Here is a 22,920-nt window from a genome sequence, read left to right as displayed (position 1 = left end):
AGGTGTAAGCTAAGTATGTATTAGAATGTTCATACAAGATGCAGCTAAGCAAAAGTAGGATATCAAGCGCATAGGAATTACCGCAAGGTATTGATTTAAATGTGAACATTCCCTGCATCAGAGACAGCATGACAGAGAGCTTTTCTTTGCCCAGGGGCATTACCAGAGCCAAGGGCACAGTCTACCCTCGAGATATCATTTGAGTATAAATAAATGTGAACCCCTAAGATGGGATCTCCCTAAAAAAAATGGAAAAATAGAAGAAAAAGAAGAAGAAAGAAAAGATGACACAGATCATTCATTAGTTTCACTCACTTGCACATTACATTGCAAGATACCTCAAACAACAAAATTCAGCAAACCTCAATTCCTATAAATATGTGCACACCTTTATAATAAAGCATGACACTATCAGTCCACCCAAGTTCTTCAGATATCTGCAGGGTCTCCTATCTCCAAACAGTTAAAACCATGTTACGAAACAATAGAGCATGGCATCTATGAAAAGAAGGTCAAACCAACTACTGTGAGCAGTTTACTCAAAACAGGGTGGTTGAGATTAACTGGCTTTGCTAGCTAAGGACTGCATTTGTTGAAAATGGAATTACATCCAAGACTGTATTCCACTACCAAGGTTCACATTTTACAAGGTTGCAACTAAGAAAACAACAAAATTATCAAAAAGCCACATTACTCAATAGCAAAATTGCATTTGTGCAATTAAACATGTCACACTATGCATATAAGGTAATAGGAATAGCATAAGGAAATGTGGTGCATTTTCAGCATTTTCATTATTAAAATACCAACAACAACCAAACATAACCAGAAACAGAGAAAGTCACCTAGTAATGGAAATAACATCTATTGATACACAAATTAGTAGAAGCATGCGGACCAAATCAATCTTGTACTCAGTCGTAATAACGAATGCAATGATGTGTGCATAACATCAGCTGTTAGCTTGAGTCGCATCTCCTAACACACCAAAGAAGGAAGATGCAGGATTCAAATCCCAATTGGTAAGTGAGGATCCATCTACTTATCAACAAACATATATCCGTATCCACATACACACACGGGTGCATACTTATCAAGACTCTTGTTTGTCAATAACCAGAGAAAGAAAACTCCGGTAAATTGAAGGTTAAAGAGACTATAACATATCGAAGATGGGAGCAGCCTGCAATTTATCAACTGAAACGGAACAACAATAAACTGCTACATCCAGAAATACAACTCTGTTTATATGAAACTAATTTTAAATTTGTGAAAAGAAAACATTGAGGCATCCATCACCTACGCCACATGGCAGAAACACAAACACATGCCGATATAAATCCTTGAATTATTTTGTTGATAAATCATTGCAAATTGATGTGGAAAATACTGTGAAAGTATTCTATTTTCACAGTTCGAATGCTATAAAGCTTATAATATTCATTCTTGTTCATGCACACTTGAGTTTATAATTAAATGATAAATGACATAAAATTTATTAAAGAAGAAATTTTTAATCAAGTGACACGGAATAAAATACGCAAACCACCAGGGACCTTCAACCTCAAACCCACTTGATTCCCAAAGATTTTATAAAATGAAATAAGTAAGTAAAAATATGAAAGTGAAAAGAATGGCACAGCTTATTTTATAAGAAAGCAATACAAGGAAATTGCATTTTGTGGAACAATTATTAGTGCGAAAAATTACCTGAGCAACTATAGATCCACGAATATCATAGCCAGGGACAAAGAAAATGTCATCAACCAAACCATTCTCAAACCCCAATTCAACCTACAACAAGTAAAATGTAGTTGCAGCTCAAGCAAAAATATATAGGCGTGCACATGTGTGTTTTTTGGTTAGTATGGGGGGAGAGGGCCACACAACAAATAGTAGCAAGGCGAAATAGAAAGCCTTTGAAAAGAAAACAAGCATCTGACCTCTGCAGAACCTCTAACTTCAACATTAAAATCAGGGCGTGAAGCACGTAGTTTTTATTTTCCTAAACCCAAGAACAGCTAATGTTAAGTCAGTGAACCGATGTTCTTGACAATCAATAACAATTAAAAACAAGAAGAGCATCAGGTAAGATTTACAGGAATAACAAGAAAACCAGAATACTGAGAATAAATTATGGTTTGCTATAAGTCAAATTCATTATTTCCAGAAAACACTTATTAACATTATTTAGAGATGGTTAAATGAGGTTTTCAGATGAAGTTCCAGAACAAGTTTAGAACAGTCGACCCTTTGTTGGGTCACTAGCAAGTGAACTACAGACCTGGGATAATGTTAGTGAACGAGTAACTTCCTGTTGGTGATGTTAAAACAGATGTGACAAGATCACCCGTGGGAGATAAAAGCTCAACATTTACATTTGATGGACCCCCATTTTTATTTGAACAGCTCTCTCCACCAACAGATCCCACAACTCTTCCAGACACGGTGAACCTACAGATATAGGAAATTTAGGAGAGTGATACACAGCACAATATGGAAGCAAATAAATTTAGAAAGAACAATGCTAGAGATGCAAAGAGAGTTGACAACATGAATAAAATATCACAGGTTTCATATATATTTAAAATAATAATAATAATAACCTAAAGCAACGGAGCATGCCCGGTGAATCTAAAATTTATATCCTCATTTGCATTGCAACCAGCCTGATCAACAACGACAGGAACCTACAAGAAAATTATTTTTTTTCCTCTCACATTTTAGGTCCAACAGAATTACAAAATGCACTCCTACAAAGGACTGAAAACATCCTACATGGGAAACATTACATACTGACAAGTTGACAACTAATATACTTAACTTGATCTGGATCCCATGACCATCCTTCTGGTCCCTTGACTTTAATTACAAAGGAACCCTGTAGAAGAAAGCATTAAAGATGAAAACTATGCAATATAAGGAGGTCAAACAAGCATGTGAAGAAAATAAAATGCCTTGCTGATGGAGTAGGAAATTCTAGCTGATGGAGTAGGAAATTCTAGCCCTGATTGTGTTGGATTTTTTTTCCAAGCATTATATTTTTTATTTTCATGGGAATAAAACCTCTCTGCATGTGGGGATAAGACCACATACATCCAACCCTTTTTAGACCCCGTAGTGGTGGGAGTCTCATGCACAGTTGCACTAGGCTGCCCTTTTTTTATTGTTATTTTCTTACAGAGATGATAATAAATGGATGAAGTTTGTTGTAGCCAGATGACACCCCACCCAAATTGGACATTAAGCACACTTAAGACATAACCAGCTCTACCTTGAAGTCTTTGAAGTTTGCATGGTAAACTGAACCAGAAACAAGTGTAAAAAAGAGACTTAAAATGACTGCACCAAGAAAGATTTACTAAGCGCAATCAACTTGACAAACTAGCTCCTAGCCTCAGAAAAAGGAAAAAAAAAAAATATAATGCCTGCAATTCATCATCCTGCTAAGAAGAGCAACTGAGCATAAAGAGCTGCAAATCGAAAACTGCAGTTTTTAACCTTGATCACCTGATTATTCAGCCCATGCTTTGAAGCAGATGAGAACATATTTGAGGTTTCTAAACAATCTCATTCATTAGCATCCAACCTTCAAATGAATATATATTCCAGTTACGTGATTTACACAATTTACTATATATTTTATTTATTTATTGTGCCTTATTAAATTTTGTTTAATAGAAAATATCTTTGCATATTTGAACAGTGGAACAGGTATAGAACCAAAGTCCTAACCCAAGGAGTGTTTGAAGTTCCCAATTAAACTCAGTCCTAAAACAGGTCTCTAAAGCACAGTACCTTAGGAGGGATTTGCCCTTTTTCAAGATAACCAACATACTCCGAAACCATAGCTGCACTGCTAGTGGATGCTTTCTAAGGTTGACAAATAAAAAGCAATAAGAAAATCAGTGGTATTAAGTATAGTAGTAGGATATGCACTCCACACCATGAAATCTTGAGTAACCTAAAACTTCGGTATAATGGGAAAGACTTACGTAAAGAGCCCCACCAACAACAGAGAGATACCAAGGTGGCCTTTCTGCTCTAACCCCCATTGCTATTCTACTATCCAACCAGCCTGTATGTATTTTATTGTCCTTATAATCTGAAGCCTGAGAAAATGTACTACATTGTTAGATGATATATGTCCAGAAAAATAAATAAATAAATACAACAAAGATTTATGGATGGCTCAGATTGTCAAAACTTGGAAAGTTTACATGTAATAGATCAGTGGTGTAATCAACATTTGTACGAATTTCTCCCCGAATTTGAATTTCATTTAGCCCAAGAACCATGTTGGCGATTGCTAGGGCTCTGGACTCTCCAAAGGCAAAAATATGACCTGAGGTATATTCAGTTTTAGCAGCATACACACTAATAAGTTATAGAATCATCTATACACCTAGAACATAACTCTGCTTAGAAAGTTTTTAAAAGAAGCTGTCTAAAAATATAAACACAAATCATCATGATGCCCTAGTGCAGAAGGTTGCATGAGATAAACTTGATACGTATATATATTGTACAAATATCTAATTAGGGAATCATAAAATTATGTATCAGTTCACAAAAATACAAATATATGGGAATACATATGGGATACATTGGTAAGCCATAAATATATGACACAGTCACATGAAGGAGCACAGAAAACTAAAGGTCAAAAAGTTATTTGACCTTGGAAGAACTCAAACAAGCAGCACAGTTTTAGTTTATAATTAAGTTGCATTCATATCATCTGATTTAACCAGTTTATTAGGTTTCTAAGCCACTTACCAAATTAAGAATCTGAAATTCATGAATGCCTCCTCCAGACTGCAAACAATCACGGGGTGGTCAGCCACAAGTTTTTGAATTCAAGAATTGTCCCCTATAATATTACAAAGAAAAATATACCTTAACAGAAAAGTATGCCCACACATTTGGCTTTCTTTTAAAACTCACTGTGGGTTCTTATTAATATTTGAAGTAAGAGGCCCACTGAGAAGATGAATAAATTCCTGGTGAATGGGCACAGGCATCCTCTCATACAGAGGCAAATCCATGTTCTAACCTAAACGTTTGATGTGGATTCAGGTTAGGTGTTCATTAAAATTTCATATCCTTTCAGTTTTGCATTTCAAAATGATATTGTATTGGACAACCCGTAAAGGCCCCATCTTCCCCAACTCAAGCATGGAATTTGTTTGGAAAAAGCATCCTTCAGAGAACCCCAAAATCTCCACAGAGAACCCCAAAATCTAAATAATAGAAGAAGTGAAAATAGACAAACATAGATTCATTTAAGAAATTGAGAGAGAGAAGCAGAGGCATTGAGATACAAAGCAAAAGGGAACAAACCTGTAAGGGCAGACTGAAGCACCGATCTCGCACGGCAGCAGCAAACGGCAGAAACCCTACAATCAAGATTGAAATCGAGGGGGAGAGAGAACTATGAATTCTGAGATAAGGATGTGCAAGAGTGAAATCGTGGAGATTGATTTGGGGAGATTTGATGAGGGAAAAAACAAAAGGAGGGAAGTTTAAGAGGGAAATGTCACCGCCGATCAACACCTGCTCTACCCCAAAAAAATAAATAAAATAAAATAAAATATTGAAAACAATTTTAAGATTTGTTTTTTTAAAAAAAAAATAAAAATAATTTCAGAACAATAAAAATCAAAATTATATTTTAAAATTTTAAAAAGTATTTATGACCTAAAAGATTATAAAAAAAACAAAAAAAAAATTAGATTTCTTTTTTTGAAAAAATTAAAAATAATTTGAAAGCAATAAAAGTCAAAATTATATTTTTAAAATTTAAAAAAGTATTTATGACTTAAAAGATAAAAATATACAAAAATAATAAGTTTTTTTTTTCACCCAATTTTTTTTTTTAGTTTTTTAGGGAAAAAAAATTTGAAACTAGTTTCTAAAAATAAAAACAAACATATTGAAATTGATAATCTAACCATATTCTTTGAAAAAGTTTAAATTATCTCAAATTAGTCATATCAACTTAAGAGTGTGTTTGGGCTCAATGGATTCATTTTGTGATCTAATTCAATGATTATTTTAATTTTACAATTCAGTAACTAAAATATTTAAAACTCTTTCAAAAATTATAATAAAAAACACAAATCACTAAATCACATTATTCCATTAGCAAAACTTTTACCGACGAATAGTGTCATCGTCGCTAAATGGTTAACTCTTTGCCCACGCCAATTTGTCGTCGCCAAAAGTAAGCACACTAATAGCAACGCTCATTGTGTTGCTAAAACATAAGCCTCGTAGGTGAAAGTTTTGAAATTTTGGCGCCAACCAAAAAATTTGGCACTAAAATAATGTTATGCCTTTTTAGCGACGGCAACAAATTGCGTCGGTAAAGGTATACTTTTACCAACGAAATTGATCACTGTGTCGCCAAAAATATACTTTTAGCGATGAAAAATTGACGTCGTCGCAAAAAGTAGTCGCCAAAAGTGCAATTTCTTGTATTAAATGGGAGTATAATATTTACTTTATATAAGTGAAATAACTCATTTTTTCCTTATTTTCCCGATGTGAGATTATAAAATAAATCAGGCTAATTAAAATTTTTATTTTAAAATTTAAGTTGTCTTGAACTGAACTATGCACAACACTATAATATTAAATGAGAGTATAAGATTCACTGTATATAAGTGAAACAACTCACTTTTTTTTTCTTCTTCTGATGTGGGATTATAAAATAAATCATAGACTAATTGAAGTTTTATTTTTATATGGTTAAATGGAAGCTAGTCAATGGAGATTTTTTTAATTATTTAAAATTAAGAAAATCAGTATGAGAAATTGTGGTTAAACCGGTGAATCAGTCAAATTGAAAACGGTTTAGCATAATGGGTTAGGTCAAAAGACCAACCAACTTATTCACAAATTAATTAATTAAAATTTTTAAATGATATTTTAATTTTAAAATTTAAATTGTCTTAAATTGAATCATACGCAACACTATAATATTAAATGTGAGCATAAAATTCACTTTACATAAGTGAAACAATTCACTTTTTCCTTCTTTTCTCGATGTAGGATTATAAAATAAAAGTTAACAATTGTTTGGGCGGGAAGTGTATTTCTAATCAAGCAATCTTAATCGTTCAATCTTTAATCAGATGAATCTTTAGTTTATTTCGAATCAAACAAATCTACCCAATATATTTTGATACAATCACTAAATCATGGTTAAACCAATGAATTAGTCAAACCAAAAATGATTCAGCCTAATCGGCTTGGTCAAAAGACCAACCAACTTACAAAAAAATTAATTAATTAAAACTTTTAAATTTTATTTTAATTTAAACTATATTGAACTAAAACATGCACATTACTGTAATATTAAATGAGAGTTTAAGCTTCACTTTATATAAGTGAGACAACTTACTTTTTCTTTTTTTCCCGATGTGAGATTATCAAATCAATCATAGACTAATTAAAGTTTTGTTTTTACATAGTTAAATTGAAGTTAGCCAATAGAAATTTTTTTAATTGTTTAAATTTAAGAAAATTAAAACGAGATATTGGTAGATTGATAATCAAAGAGAGAAAATATTTTTGCGCCAAGACAATCATGTGTAGATGGACATTTAACTTCAAATGTATCTCTAAGTGCATATGCCTATTAAAGTTCAACTAGAATAAAAGAGAAAGCAAAGAAAAGTAAAATAGAAGCTACTATGGATTCAAAAGGTGCCTCACACTTACTTGCATTATACTTTCAATAATCTAAGTACGGCTATTGTTGGCACTATAAATTTGCAATTTTATTATTATTTATTATTTATATAATTGCAGAACATGTGACACCCACCTACTCATTTGAAAGTTATGAGAAGTTATGAAATGTGGAAAGATGATGGAGAACAAAGTGGAGAACACGGAGCATGAAGTGGAGGTTGAAGGAAGCTATGGAAGATCATGGAATATGAAATGGAGGAGATGAAAGAATAGGGTAGTTATTAGGTAGTTTTTTCCTACAAATATTTACCTATTTATGGCTACATTGTAAAGGATCTAGAATTCAAATCAAAGACAATTGATTTATATTTTTCTTGTAATTTATATTTCCTACACTTAATTTTCTGCACTTTGTTTTATGCACTTCATTTTCGAAGCATAGGAGTAGAGGAAAGTTCTCTGCACTTTATTTTATTCACTTCCTTTTTGAAGCATAGGAGTAGAGATAAATTAATGGTTAGTTTGATTGTTCACTTAATCATCTTTCTCTTTCTTCCTCTTTCTTCTTTTTATTTTTTCTTTTCTCTACACTCGGCAATTTTGAAGTCATTTTCATTGAGGCTAAAAGAACTTTGAAGCAATCGTCTGACTAATTGGTTGGCATGCTCGAATTACATTTCTAACCTTCGAAAGCCAAAAAAGCCAATATATATTTTTGGCACTATGAGAAGTTATGAAATGTAGAAAGATGATGGAGAACAAAATGGAGAACATAGAGCATGAAGTGGAGGTTGAAGGAAGTTTTGGAACATCATGGAGGATGAAATGGAGGAGATGGACGAATAGGGTAGTTATTACGTAGTTTTTTTCTACAAATATTTGCCTATAAATAGCCATTGATGGCTACATTGTAAAGGATTCAGAACTCAAATCAAAGACAATTGATTTCTACTTTTCTTGTCATTTATATTTCATGCACTTAGTTTTCTGGATTTTGTTTTATGCACTTCATTTTTGAAGCATAAGAGTAGAGGTAAGTTCTCTACACTTTATTTTATGCACTTCATTTTCGAAGCAAATGAGTAGAGATAAATTAATAGTTAGTTTGATTGTTCACTCAATCATCTTTCTCTGTCTCCCTCTTTCTTCTTTTAATTTTTCTTTTCTCTACACCTGGCAATTTTGAAGTCCTCTTCATAGAGGCAAAATAACCATCAACACAATCAGTTGATAATTGGCTTGAATTTAATCTGTAAGAATTTTTCAATCCTTAGTGGCACGCTCGCATTTATGATATTTTCCTTTGTAGAAAAAATAAGCTAACAATTTTTGATACGCCCAGTGGCACGTCAAGTGTAAGAAATAAAAAAGGAATTGGATTTGTCCATTCCAAAATAGCCTAGATGAGATCTTTTGGCGTAAACAAAAAAATTTGGATCTTCAAGAAGAGATCCATATTCTTGATGAAACAAACTTCCATCCATTACAATATTATTTGGTGGAAGAAAAAAGACACGATTTAATTGGAGAAATTCATGAACTTGATATAGAAGTTCGCCAATGGAATGATAAATTGTCAACTCTCACTACCAAGTCTTTAACCGAGGCTTTCATGGCCAGAATTGGTGAATTTTTTCAGAATTGTTTCGGTGTTGAAAATGGCAAAAGAAAATAGTTGATTTTATCAATGGCTCAAGGGGTTAAAAAATCCATTTTTAAAGAGTCAACCTATGAAAATAACATGGCTAAAAAGCATGTTGTTGAGCCAAGCATGGTAAAAAATGATGTTCCATATAAGGCTTAGGGGGTTGAAAAACCCATTCTTAGAAAGTCAAACCATGGAAATAACATGTCCATGAAGGATTTTCATAAGCCATTAATGGTTAAAATGGAACAACCCATTAGGCCAAGAAATGATAAAACTCACATGGAGGATTTTCATAAGCCGTTAATGGCTAAAATAGAAAAACAGCCCCATTTGTTAATGAATAATGAAAGTTATTTGGCCAAAGAACATGTTCTTAGACTAAACGTGATTAAAGATGATGATTAACCTACTGTTGATGGATTTAAAATATTTGACATTGGTGAAAATGTCAAAGCATTTGAATTTCCAAGACTATATTATGTCATGACTTTCGTTGTCCAAAACCTACTTTGGATTTATGGATCACATCAAAATATAATTTTGAAAATGTGGCTAATAAAATTAACAAATTGTTCTTATGAGTTCGAAGCACTAAGAATAGGAGATAACCATTTAAAATGCATTAACTTGGCTAGGAAAATCCTATGCATTTAAATAAGTGGTTGAGAATGGCTTATCTTTTCAAATTGATGGCCAATTGTTTTTTTTAAGGCGCAAAAAAATGACAGTATGTGTGCTTCGGTTGTAGTTGAATATGAAAAAGCCATTGTTTGATTACAACCGAAGCACACATACTGTCATTGTTTTAATGCATTGGATTTTCCTAGCCGAGTTATGCATTTTAAATGGTTATCTCCTATTCTTAGTGCTTTGAACTCATAAGAACAATTTTGTTAATTTTATTAGCCACATCATCAGTAATCACCATGTACATCCTAGGACATGGGAAAAAGCATCAATCCACTAATATTGCCAAGTATTGGCTAAAATAGTGTAGGAGGTAATGTTGGCTATATATTTTGTACAAACCTATCGCAGCTTGACATGTGAATCATGAAGGGCAATTTAGAGAATCAGTAAAGGTCCTCAATCATCAACAGACGCATGGCAACTTATAGCAGTGGCAATGGATCCGTGAGACATGGGAACAGTCAAGATACTCAGGATAACGTCGTCAAAACAGCTGCTTACAATTCAAATTCAAATTCAAAAGGAAAGCCTAACCATGGGAGTGGAATAGTGGGAGCAAACTGTTCAGGGCCATACTGAGTGGTTATGGGGATCATTTCGACGGTTATCACCTACTTCGACGGTTATCAGCCACTTCGACGGTTATTTTCAGAGCCTATAAATAGAGGAGAGTGCTGATAATGAAGGGCCCAGAACTAGATCTAGAAACCAGTTTATTTACTTTACATTTTCCAGTCCTTTAAATTCCAGTCTTTGCATTCCTGTACTGCACTTCAAATTCCTAGGAGTAATTCTAAGTCAGTCTATTACTGTAATCCCCTTCGAAGCTGTGAAAGTTTGAAGGTACCATTGTAAGTTCCTGTTTACTTAATAAAAGATTGATTTATGACAATGTTGGTCGCCTTTTCTTTCTTAATAAGTCTTCTCAATTTTCTCCTAAAAAATCAAGCCACCAGTAAAGTCCTTTTCATTGAGGCTAAAAGAACTTCGAAGTAATCGTCTGACTAATTGGTTGGCATTTATTAATTTCTGTAAAGACTTATTGATTGTTGCTAGCATGCTCGAATTACATTTCTAACCTTCGAAAGCTAAAAAAGAGAACATATATTTTGCTTGAACCCTACATTCACTACCTGTGCAAACGAACAGATTGATACATCTTTGATGGCTAATCAAACCGTATCTTTCATTGATCAAGCATACAAAGAGGCTTTGGACGATGATGATCAATCTCGAAAGAACTTCCATTCAATTATTAGCCATATTTATCCTCCTTCATCTATACAAGTTATGGAGGTTTTCGCAAAGTATGAGCCTTTAGACCAAAAACTTGCCCAAATGGATCTTGGAAGCTCTTCATCTGCTCTAAAACCTTCTGCGTGGGATGAAGCTGTCTCCTCTTCTACTGGAACAACTGGTTAGGGTGTTTGGCCAACACTAACCCAACCCCAAACAAGGGAGCAAATCCATCACAGACCTGTTGAATTTGATGACCCTATTGCGATTCCTCCTTCTTCGCGCAGCTCTGTAGTGTATCTCTGTACTCCATTTGACCGCCGTTGCTATCTTGAAGACAACTTGCTTTTTGCATGGTTGTAGAAACTCCATTTTTGACCGTCCTCAAGACTTGGACGTCACCGTTTGAACACTCAGTGATCATCCTTGTTTGTGTTCGTCTTAAGTTCCCGGAGGTCTCGGCCGCGCGCCTTACCTCAGGATCTCTCGACTCTACTGTTTTGTGTTTGGTTTTACATCAAACACTTGTGTTTTTGCTTCGGAGGGCAGGGAATGACTTGTTGGTCATCCCCACACCTCACCGGCCATGGCTTGAGGCCACCGGTCATGTTTTGTTGCTACCGGCCATTGGTGATGGCCGACCGGCAATGTTTGTAGCCGGCCGACCATTGTTTTGGTCATTTGGCATTTTTGGCTGGCTGATCACTGTTCATCTGCTTTTGTAAATATTTTTATGCCAGCTGTGCTCGCTGGCATACACTTTGTCCCCCCTCCATACACTTGTATGGAGGGATTTCGCTCTTGACTAGCTTACTTTGGAAGCTTTGCAAGAGGGAGCTTCTATAAAGAGAAGGCCTCTCCTCCCTCTTCTAGGGTTACAAAATATTTTCAGAGGAGCTCTGGTTCTAGGGTTAGCATAGTGTATCTATTCTATCTCTATTTCTTCCTCTCTTTTGCTCTAAGTGTGTGTTTGTCCGTAGTTTTGCACTAGAACACCAACCATCACACCTTACCTTGGTTGCTAAGGCATTAGGGGTTCTCCTTGAAGTTCTTGAGCTAGTTTGGAGCTAAGAAAGCTGCTGGAGTGATCCTTGTGAAGGAGGTCTTCAAGGGTAAGATTCTTGCCCTTTTTATCCCATTTTTGCATAGTGTTTTTTCCTACCTTGCTAGCAGTTTTAAGCTTAGTGTATAACATATAAAAGTCTTATTTTTGCTTGCTTAAAATAGTTGTTTCAGGTTTCTTTGAGCTTTGTGGTTGTTTGACCCCTCTTAGGGCTTGTTTGGCCCCATTTTTGTGCTATTTTGGTGAGCTTCGAGACCACCTTGTTTGGGCCTCCTCACCACTGAAATCTTGAGGGATTTCAGTGGTGAAGATGGTGGTTTAAGGTCATAAGAAGGAGAGGGCCACCCCCTTTCCTTGTTGTCCTTGAAAAAGGCCATTTAAGCCTCATGTGTGAGCACCATTTTTGAACTCATGTTGGCCATGTTTCAATAGGTATTTGGTAGCATTTTGCCATGTTTTACCTCTGTTTTTACTTGGTTTAGGTACACCATGCTTTCTTAGCATACATGCCTTGTAATGCCATGAATTGCCTTAACATACCTTGTGCTTTGAGCCTTGTTTCTAGCATATTTTTGGTTTAGCTTTGTGAAGCTTTTATGCTTGTTTTAGCATGCTAAAGATCTGTTTTTGGTCATTTGGGTCATCCATGCTTCGCTTTGTATAGCTACCATGTAATCCCTCTTGTAGGCCTTAAGTATCGAACCTTCTACCATGCTATTCTTGCATCATGTAAGTGGCTTAGAACCACTTATAGCATCATTTCAGTCCTCATGGCATGCTTGTATGCTTGCATTTGATGTCCCTTTAATGATTTATAAGGTTGTCGTCTTATGCTTCATGTTTGGCCTCTTTTATATGCTTCCATGTTTAAACAATTTAGACGCCATCTAGGTGTGTCTTTGGTCTTGTTTAGAACTGCATTGGGGTTCTTTGGAGTCCCTTTGGCCCTTTGTGGCTTGGTTGGCATGGCCATGGTTTGAGCCTTTTGGTTGGCCTCAAGCTTTGGGCTTGTTAGCATGCTTTGGTTGCTTGGTTTAGGCTGGTTTGGCACCATCCTCATGTGATTTTGAGAGCTTATATTGCTTGCCATATGCCCTTGTTTAGCCTCTTTTAAGTATGCTTAGAAGTTGCTCTTTGACGCCTAAGTGATGGACCATGTTTGCATGCATGCTTGTATGTGCATTTGGCGCCCATTCCCTTAGCATTGGCCACTGTTTTGGGCTTAGTATAGAGCTGCCCAAATTAGTTTAAGTCCATAGTTCGCATGTTGTTGCATGCTCACCATGTGTGTTGTTGCATACTTGTGTGTTGTTGCATGTTTAGGTTGTTTAACTTGTTGCTCCATGTTTACCCCATGTGCTGTGGCATGATTGAATGAAGTCACATGCTTGCTTGCATGCTTGGACATCCCCATTGTATTTGGCATACTTATTGGTTAGCATGATTGTCACATGCCTTGTATGCTCGTTCGCATTGCTCATGTTGCATATTAGCTCATATGCCTAGGTTGCATTGCATAGAGCATGTATGCCTTGCCTCTTGAATTGAGAATGATAGAGGTTGGGATTTATGTGTTTATTTGATTTGCATGTCATTGGAAATCAAAGAGCATAACTTGGTTTCTTGGGCCATCACGCATCGAAATGCACGATTGGTGGTCCGAGAACCGAGAACCATGTCCCTTTGAGTCATAAGCATGATAAGGGATGTCTTGGTGCACACATTTGCTTGGAATGCATTGCCATGCCGTGTTTTTCCCTCTGCTACTGTCAAAACAGGATTCTGCAGGAAGATTTGGCCGGCCGACCATCTTTAGTGCTGACCGACCAACAATTGGTGGCCGATAGTTTAACCAATGGTCGGTGATCATTTCCTTTGGCCGGTGACCATTTCCCTTGGCCGGTGGTATCCCACAGGGTTCATAGAGTGCACCTTGGGAATTTTGCAATGATCAGAGAAGGAAAATAGTGTGGACATAGGCAACTAGTGCATGGCAATGGACTTCCGAGCGGAGCCGAGCACGCATTGCGTTGGGCCCTCTCCCCGAGGCTGTTTACTGTTTTATTAGATTAGTTAATTTGCTTAACTAGTTTAATTGGTCTATAATATTTAATTAGCTTGTAGGTTAGTTAAATCTGTATTATTCTTTCAGTCCCTCCGAGCGAGGGCATATTTGTAATAAGTGTGGGTGTGTGTGTGCATGTCTTCCAACCCCGACTTCTTTCTCCCTTTTACTTACCTGCTTTTGATGGTTAGTATTAGGACATGCTTAATTTAGCATCCTTATGCTACGCATGCGTGCATCATTCATCAGTATTGCATGCACCGGGCTCGGCGCATCATACTAACTGCATCGTATTTCAATTCCAAAGTTGAATACATGTCGTTTGTTGTATCTCACATGCCATTTTAGAATAAGCCGAGCCTATTGTAGTTGCATTCCCGCATGTGTTACATTAGGCATTCCTGTATAACTAAGATCATGCATGATTACTAACTAGTTCAATGTTTTGGCACGGAGTACTAAGTGAGCATTTACGCTTTAGCATCTCGCATGAGTGTGAATGTCAACATGGTAGCATGCTTACCATGTGGCTAAGTGCTTATGTGATATAACTGCATGAATGCCTGTGGGTGAAGGTTGGATTGTTTGAGTTAGAACAACTCGTTGAAATCTGTATTTTAGCCTACTTGCGAGTAGCAAATTTCAACCATTTTTCAAACAAACGGATATGCAATGTTTCGTTCCAAATTAGACGATTTAGTCTATACTTTGTGTTGTGTGCATCACATAGTAAGATTAGCTAATTAATCGGAATAAGAACACATAAAGTTTTCAAAATCAGATATCACGGTTAGTAGAGGCCGATCTTCGGATCGGGCGAGAGGGGGTGCTCATAGCTGACCTTCCCCAATCGTACCGAAGTTCCCGAGCCGAGGCAACTTTGGTGATGATGGACACGTGGCCTTAGGCAAACGAGTCAGGGTTTCCTAAATTCCCCCAAAATAAAATATTTAGGTGGCGACTTTGTATCTGGCAAAGCAGTCCATGTTTGGCACTTCTTTTCAAAAAAAAATCTATTTTCAAAAACGATTTGCCAGAGTTGGACTCTTTGGTTCAGATTTAGAACCATGTGACAAACCGAGTCCGAACTGTGGTAAGGCCCACCCGCGGGGTGCGTCCACAGTTTCTGGCAACTCTGCTGGGGATTATTTAGAGAGCTTGACTCGAACTCGTGATATCTTGTTTTGATTTCACTTATGTGTTTCTTTGGATTGCATGTGCATTGGTGCGCCTAGGACATCGTATTGGCCATCTGCTATTCCTGAGCGGTTTGTCGGAGGCTTGACTTTGTCAAAGCATGCCATAAGGCTGACCGGTTGCGGGCTCTGCCAGTATGGGAACACAAACCCCAGTTTTACCGGGGCACCCTTTTGACCATTTGACCTAGTGCATGCTCGGAATCCATAGTGACCATTCCAAACTAGGACAGGTTGCTTACCCGATATAGGTTGTTTGAAACCGCTGTGTGCGTAGTGAAACCCTAGCTCCTGACAAAATAGGACAGGGAAACCCTACCCCAACATAGGGGTGTATTTGCTCTCATTTACTTGCTATGTGCTTTTTAGAGTGTATCTCTACAGGTAATGCACATATCAGTTTGCGGGTTTGATTATCAGGCCTGAGGGCATCAATATCAGTGTTTTTGAGAAATAGTTATATCTGCGGATATCCGATTCAGTGTCTTGGGCAATGATTTTAGGGAACAGTGATCAGTATTAGAGTACAGCTGTTCAGCTACGCCTGTGTTTGTTCCGTTTGGGCTGAAATGTTACATGTTTTCTCTTTCATTTCAGAGATTCGAGTACAGAATAGCCAGTGTTCTCCCTCATTGAGGCGAGACAGATATCTGATCGGTTAGTCACCGTTCAAGTTCGGCAGACTTATGATGACCCAAAGTTCGGAGGAAATTGTAGTTATGGCAGCCGCATTAGACCAAGGAATCATCTTACAGGATGAGACTGATGTTGATGTACCGCATCCGCCCAGGTCGCCCGCCGTACACCCGATTAGGACACCCCAGTTGTATCAAGCTCGTGAGCCCACCACGTTCGAGTTGATGGGAATGATTGGCGACCTTCAGATGTCAGTGGCTGATCTCGTCTATGGGATGTCGGCTTCACCACCAACTACGTCGTACGTCGGGAATTTTATGCCAGAGGAGCCCCCCGCTACTGGGATGGATTGTGATTGAGCTCAGCCAATCGGACGCTGTTTCAAACTCCGGTAATGGCATGTCAACAACAGCCGGGTTTTGTTCTGATGTAGCAACCCAAGCCCTCGATCAGGCTGAGGCCAGAGGTAAGAACGAAATGAAGGCAGATGCCGATCCCATTGAACAACTGCTGTGGGCAGTCGAGGCTTTGAAAGCCGGGGGGATGAATAAGCAACAGGTATTCGCAGTCACGGCCAAGACTGTAGATGATGCCTTCCCCACTCCAACTGAAGGCGGTTCAAGCCAGGCAGAAAATCGGGATAGGCCCCGTCATGCCAGAATAGTTCCTTCTGCTCCCAACTCTGCACATGGGAAAGATCAGAAAGTCAAGGCAGTGCCTGCCGACCCTTTCACTAGTGCGTCTAGCAAGAATCCTCAGACTTCGAAGTATCTGCCCCGGGGGCGCAGGGTCTTTCATGCTCTCTACATGCCTCTGTCTAGGGCATTTTAAATTTTGGCTAACAATGGGCATCTTAAACCCCTCGAGCCTCGGCCTCACCCGAAGAATCTCTCTCACACATGATGCTGCCTTGTACTGCGCGTACCACCAGCAAACTGGTCACGCTACCGATAACTGTTTTCGCCTTCGTCATGAAGTGCAAGATTTGATCGATAATGAGGTAATCCTCCCACCCGCCTCAGCAAAGTCTGTCGCTACCGAGCTGTTTGACTTTGAGGGTACTGCGAGTATGTGATTGGGGAGTGAACCACCTGCGGGCAACCCTCGACGTATTTTGGATGTGGCATCTGGCACGCATTTTGAGCATCTGCGAATGCTAGTTTTGTAATTTCTGGCTTGGGTGTCAAGTCAGTCCTTTGTTTTGTTTTGAGTCTGTCTCACCGTCGTGAGTCAGTTTCTTTGTTTTGCTTAAGGGTCTGTCTTGTTGTAGCGTGTCAGTCCCCTTGTATAGAATGTCAGGTGATTTCGGGGTTGTTGCCTCGAACACCGTTTTTGTTTTCTTTTGAGTCTGTCTCTGCCGTGGAGTCAGTTCCAACCAGGAAATCTGAATGAAACAGCTGCGGCTATCAGGTTTCCGTGCTTATTGCTACTTTGAGCTAGTTGTGTTAGAGGATTCGAATGAAATGGCGAAGCATCTCACCTGTTCTTCTGTGCTCTGACTCATTGCATTAACCTAAGTTTTTCAAAACCTTTTTGAACACTGTGGTGATGAAAACGAAGAGGAAGAAATTCCTCAGGATTTACAAAACCTTGATCCATTTGAGAGAAAGAGAGGCGTGCTAAGCCCTTAATGACCGAAATCATGCTTGTTAGCATGAGTACTGAGAAGGACCCTAGCTTGATCCAGACTGGTTCCACACTATCTTCAGTGCGAGCGATTTGTCATTTTCGTAAAAACTTTCAAAAACAAAATGTTTTGTGCGGTCCTGTGAAGACCTATGTGGAATCGCTCTTGAGATTGTGCAGCCTAGGATCGCTCTCAGCCTCAAGATTCAATCCGGTTGTTTTCAAGCCTTGAACCCATTCAGAACATTCAACGGTCAACCGCCATGTGGGGCTTGTGCGGCTAGATTCGAAGCAGCCCTCGAACAAGAGGCATCAAAGTCAGATCAAGAGGTCAGACGTCGTCAACAGAAGCTTGCATAGCTAGAACAGAAGCACCCTTCGAACTAGGGGCGAAAAATTTCCGATATGCTCGAAGAGCCGAAGATGGACCATTCTGCAAATCAATACAATAGCCACTTTCCTGGATACGGATGGCTTCAAAATCCTAAAACCATTCGGCATAGACTTGTTACAATTTTACCCTTGAGAGGCTCGCTGGGCCGAAAACCCGAAAAGGCGACCCAGGTAAAAGTTAGAGCAAAAAAATAATGTACAAAAAGAAAAGAAAAAAAAATGCAAAAGAAAAGAGAAAAAAGAAAAAAAAAAGAAAAAATGAAAAATACAAAAAAAAAAAAGAAGAATCAAAAAGAAAAACGAAAGCTCGCAAGGTTGAAAACCCGCAACGGGCGCCTTGGCAAAAGTTAGAGCCTAAAAAAAGTGAAGGTTAAAATACCTGAGTGTACCTTAACCGGAACTACGTAAGGCTTGATTCCCATGTTTGGCATATGTAGGCAACTTCATCCTGAAGTCCCGCCCCCAACGCTTTCATAGCGACTAAGTCCATGTAATGGTTTTGATCATCCTTGATTCCTATGTTTGGGATATGTAGGCAACTTCATCCTGAAGTCCAACCCCCAACGCTTTCAAAGTGATTGTGTCCATATATTGGTTTTAACCATCTTCCTCTTCTCTGTATCCGAGAGTTCAGTCGTGATCACCAATGAGGACGGTTTACAAAATGCTACGGTGTCATCCAGACAAGGGGCAACTTTCCATTGCCATGAGTCGCCATTCAAACCAGGGGCAACTTTCCGTTGCCGTGCAGCTCTTTCAAGCAAGGGGCAATTCTTCATTGCCTCCGATCCGAGGTTGCGCATCTCGAGAGTAAGTTCCACGCTCGTTGAGCGGCGGCTGTTTGCCAAAAATAGTTTTTGAGAATTTTTACTGAGGTTGACTATTTTCTCGAAAATTATTCCATTTTTCCCAAAACTGGACCATTTTCTCGGACCCAAAAAAGGAAAATTTTCAGTGCTCATAACCTAATTCGCATGATTTTCAAATCAAAAATCGAACAAGTATGTTAATCTAGCTCTCATATTGGTCAAAACTGTTTTAGTAGAAAACCAAAATAAAAAATGGTCAAAATGATGAACTAGGGGCACGGTTGAGTCAGGCTTCCTGTCTTTCCCCCATCACCAACATACTTGCCAAGAAGGGCACAACTGAAGCTATCATTAAAGGGATGAAAGCTCTCAATACCCTCCAAACAACGAGGCATCAAACCAAGTGCAAAGCACGAATCTGAATGGATCAAGGTACTATGTTCCCTTACCTGGGGCATCGACCAGACGCCACCAGAAGAAACATCCGTGAGCTAACCATATCGGGTGTGAACCCACAACTTCCCATTCATCCATTAAACACCCCGAGGAGGGATAAAAGAATGAGAGAATAAAGAATAGAGAGATGTGCGATGAGAGAAAAAGTAAGAAAAGGGTTTTGAGAAAAAAAAAAAAAATCGAGCTTAAGGGCCGAATGATGTGAGAATCACCAATAAGAAGGGTGGGACAATACCCGAATAAACTGGCTCCTCGCGGACTTAGAAGCCTCTCGTTTTTGTAATACGTCTGTGTGTCGCGTCTTTTGTTTTGTCTGTCTCAACTCTTGTCATGAGTCAGTTCCGAGCATGTCTCGATGTGTTTAGGCTGTGTGCCTTTTGTTTTCTTTGTTGAGTCTTTTTTGCTATGTTCAGTTGTAGGCTCAATACCCCGGTTTGAAAAACCCTTTTTCAATTTCAAAATTAATCGTTTTGTGCTCAGAATGCTGTGTCATTCTCCACATTTGTGCAAAAACATGGTTTGGTTCTTTCATAAGACTGCAGGGTCCACCCCCGATAAGTGTGAATAGTAAAACCTGGACCTATCTAAAGCCTCTGGGTTCCGGATTGCATCTGAGGGTGTTTCAGCTTCTGCCGATTCTACCTTTGTATTCCGTCTTTTCAGATTTGGACTGTTTTCGCCGTGTGCAGAATGAGCAGAATACTATGTTATGGGCTGTGTGCTTAGAATGAGCAATGTGTTGTATAAGCTGTGTGCAGATTGAACCAAGTGTTGTGTTATGGGCTGTGTGTTCAAAATGTGCAGCGGGTTGTTTGAATTGTTTTGCTGTTGGCCGGTTCATTATCTGGTTATTACAATACAAGTGCTTGATTTTCAGACAGGAGATCGATTCTCATTTACATTGAGGTGTAATATGATGCAATGCAATGCAATATACGAAATGTACCAATGTAACACTTTTTCAGAAAAAAAGTTTGTTTCATTTCACCATTTTTCAAGTACATAGCTTCGAACAAAATAAAACCTGCCAGGGGCAGTACAAAGTACTCAAACTACTAGCTAAAAGAGGAAAATGTCTGAACAAAGCAAAAAGAAGAAAAACGGTAAAAATCTGGATCAATGTCAAGTGGTCTCAAGCCGGGGATCTGTCCTCGTCCTCTTCCTGGATGAAGGTCCAGGAGCATCATCGCCACTGCCATAGTCTGAGCTTGAGCTCGAGTCACCTCCAGTCTCCTTCTCACACGACTCTGCCTCCACATCTGCCTTGGACTCATCGTCTGGAGTAGACTCTCGAGAACTGCCCTCAGCATGGGTGCGCCGGTGTCTGCCCCGACGATGGAATGTCATCCCATGCCTGACTCCCCCTCCTTCCCGAGTAGGAACAGATGGCCTAGCTGGAGGCCTCCTGCAGCCAGAAGCGGGAACGGAGGCTGAAAAGGACAAATAGCAAATGCATCAGTTTGCAGATGAAACGGAATACAGTGTGTGAGTACAGTGCATGAATGCTGTGAGCAGTATATCTGAACAGAATATAGTGTGTGAGTATAGTGTATGAATGTTGTGAGCAGTATATCAGAACAGAATGCAGTGTGTGAGTACAGTGCATGAATGCTGTGAGCAGTATATCATAACAGAATACAGTGTGTGAGTACAGTGTATGAATGCTGTGAGCAGTATATCAGAACAGAATGCAGTGTATGAATACAATGTGTGAATACCGTGAACAGTGTATTGGTACAGAATGCATTGTCTGAGTGCAGTGTATGAATGCCGTGAGTAATGCTGTGAACAGTCTGTGGGCTACAGTGTATCGAAGGCCGTGAGGGCCGTGTATCAAGTGTTGTGTTGACAGTGCGATGCATCAGGTTATGTGAAACAGTTTATGTATGGTTTGAGACCATGGTCAAAGAAAACACACAGGAATATTGTAAATAGCCAGAAGGTCGAGGCTCCGTTGGAGCACCCCCATCAACGAGGCAGTCAGCTCCAGGGACTGACGAGTGTACTCAGAGGAACCCTGCAAAAGTGTTAGAAGCATCAGTATTCTGCGGAATATCAAATGAAATGAAATGGAAGGAAAGGGCAATGCAAGATGTAAAACACAGTAGTACATACCGGAGGCAAGTCGTGGAATCCGACTAGCTCATGATCGGCCGGAGGAGGAGCGATGGGGATCTGATAGGTCTCCCCACCCTACCCTCGGCATGTGATCGAAGTGGGCAGTACCGGCCAACCAGCCCCCCGTCCCCTCCGGGTCCCACTCCTGCCACGGGCCCAAGCCACCCTCGATGCTCCCGCCCCCACTCCTGCCCTAACCATCGGTGCTATGGGTCCCTCTCGCTCGACTAGACGGCCACTGCCCAAAGGCCGCATGATGTAGGTCTGGACGTACTCTGCATAGTCGCCTTTGCCTTTGAAACGATCACACTCCCAACCGATCGTGTAGTCCGCCATCTCCTCGAGAGTGTACCTCTCGGTGTGCCTTATATGAGTAGGAGGTGGCCGCGGAACCGTCTGCTCTGGCACGCCTAGGGTCTGCCGAAAGAAGCGCTCCCCTAAGTACCAGGCACGGTAGATGGGGCCCTCTAGTAAAACTTTGAATCGGGCCGTCTCCCGAGCCCCAGCATACCGATCTCGCACTGTGATAGGCAATGAGGCCCATGGCTGCCAGGTGATTTGCAAACAAAGTACAGTTCGTTATCTACTGCTATTGAAAATGAAATGCAAAGTGAAGCTTAAATGAAGTGAAGTGTTTGACATACCTCTGCGGCGGTAATAGTATCGAAATAGCGGCAGAAGAATATGAAAGACTCCCGAGGCCTCTGCTCACACCTCACGTCGAAGCGATGGGAGAATGGGATCATGGGAGGCATCTCCTCCTCTGGCACTGGGGCAAGCCTTGGGAAGTATGCGTATACCCATAATTGTACAGAGTATGACAGAATAGATATCAGTGTACTTATCAGATAAAGCAGTATACAGATAAGGCGGAAAGCAGTATGTGCAGTGTGTGCAGCATACAAAATGCAGAAAATGTAAAAGCAGAAATGCAAAACAAAAAAAGAAAATGTACCTCCCAAGCCCGCCAGTAGCCTCCGAGCAGCTGCCCACTGAGGCGGGAGGATGAACTCATGTAGCCGTAGAGGGTGGCCAAGCCTGCACCACCCCAGTCGTAGCCACGAATCCTGGTCACATCAACCAGTGCACTCAGCAGGTAAAGGGCCATGGTGTTCGCCCAGTCGGCGAAAAGGGTCGTCCCCAGCAAGAACATCAGGAAGCTGTGAGCGTACTGCTCCTCCTCCTCCTGCGTGGTCGGTGCCTAGATCCGAAAATGAGCCTCGAACCAAGAATATCGTACGAAACCTGGACGAGCGAGAGGTGGTAGGGTGCCAAGCAGGTAC

The 22,920-nt window shown here is 39.5% G+C and overlaps 1 protein-coding gene across 1 annotated transcript; it reads right to left on the bottom strand.

The window, feature by feature from the left end:
- Window positions 1-2,283: 2,283 nt before the first annotated feature.
- Window positions 2,284-4,298, bottom strand: LOC114319572 (acetyl-CoA carboxylase 1-like). Its single transcript, XM_082884952.1, has 5 exons — window positions 4,221-4,298; window positions 3,996-4,112; window positions 3,799-3,873; window positions 2,825-2,881; window positions 2,284-2,454 (listed from the first exon to the last, which is right to left on the bottom strand). The coding sequence occupies exons 1-5, from the start codon at window positions 4,296-4,298 to the stop codon at window positions 2,398-2,400; spliced, it is 384 nt and encodes a 127-aa protein (XP_082741078.1). The 3' UTR covers window positions 2,284-2,397.
- Between the last annotated feature and the right edge of the window lie 18,622 nt (window positions 4,299-22,920).

The sequence above is a fragment of the Camellia sinensis genome, chromosome 8 (genome assembly GCF_055761805.1).
Source record: "Camellia sinensis isolate YWXY chromosome 8, ASM5576180v1, whole genome shotgun sequence".
NCBI classification, from domain to species: domain Eukaryota; kingdom Viridiplantae; phylum Streptophyta; class Magnoliopsida; order Ericales; family Theaceae; genus Camellia; species Camellia sinensis.
The sequence above is the reverse complement of the archived record's forward strand: the minus strand, read 5'-3'. Positions and strand labels throughout refer to the sequence as shown.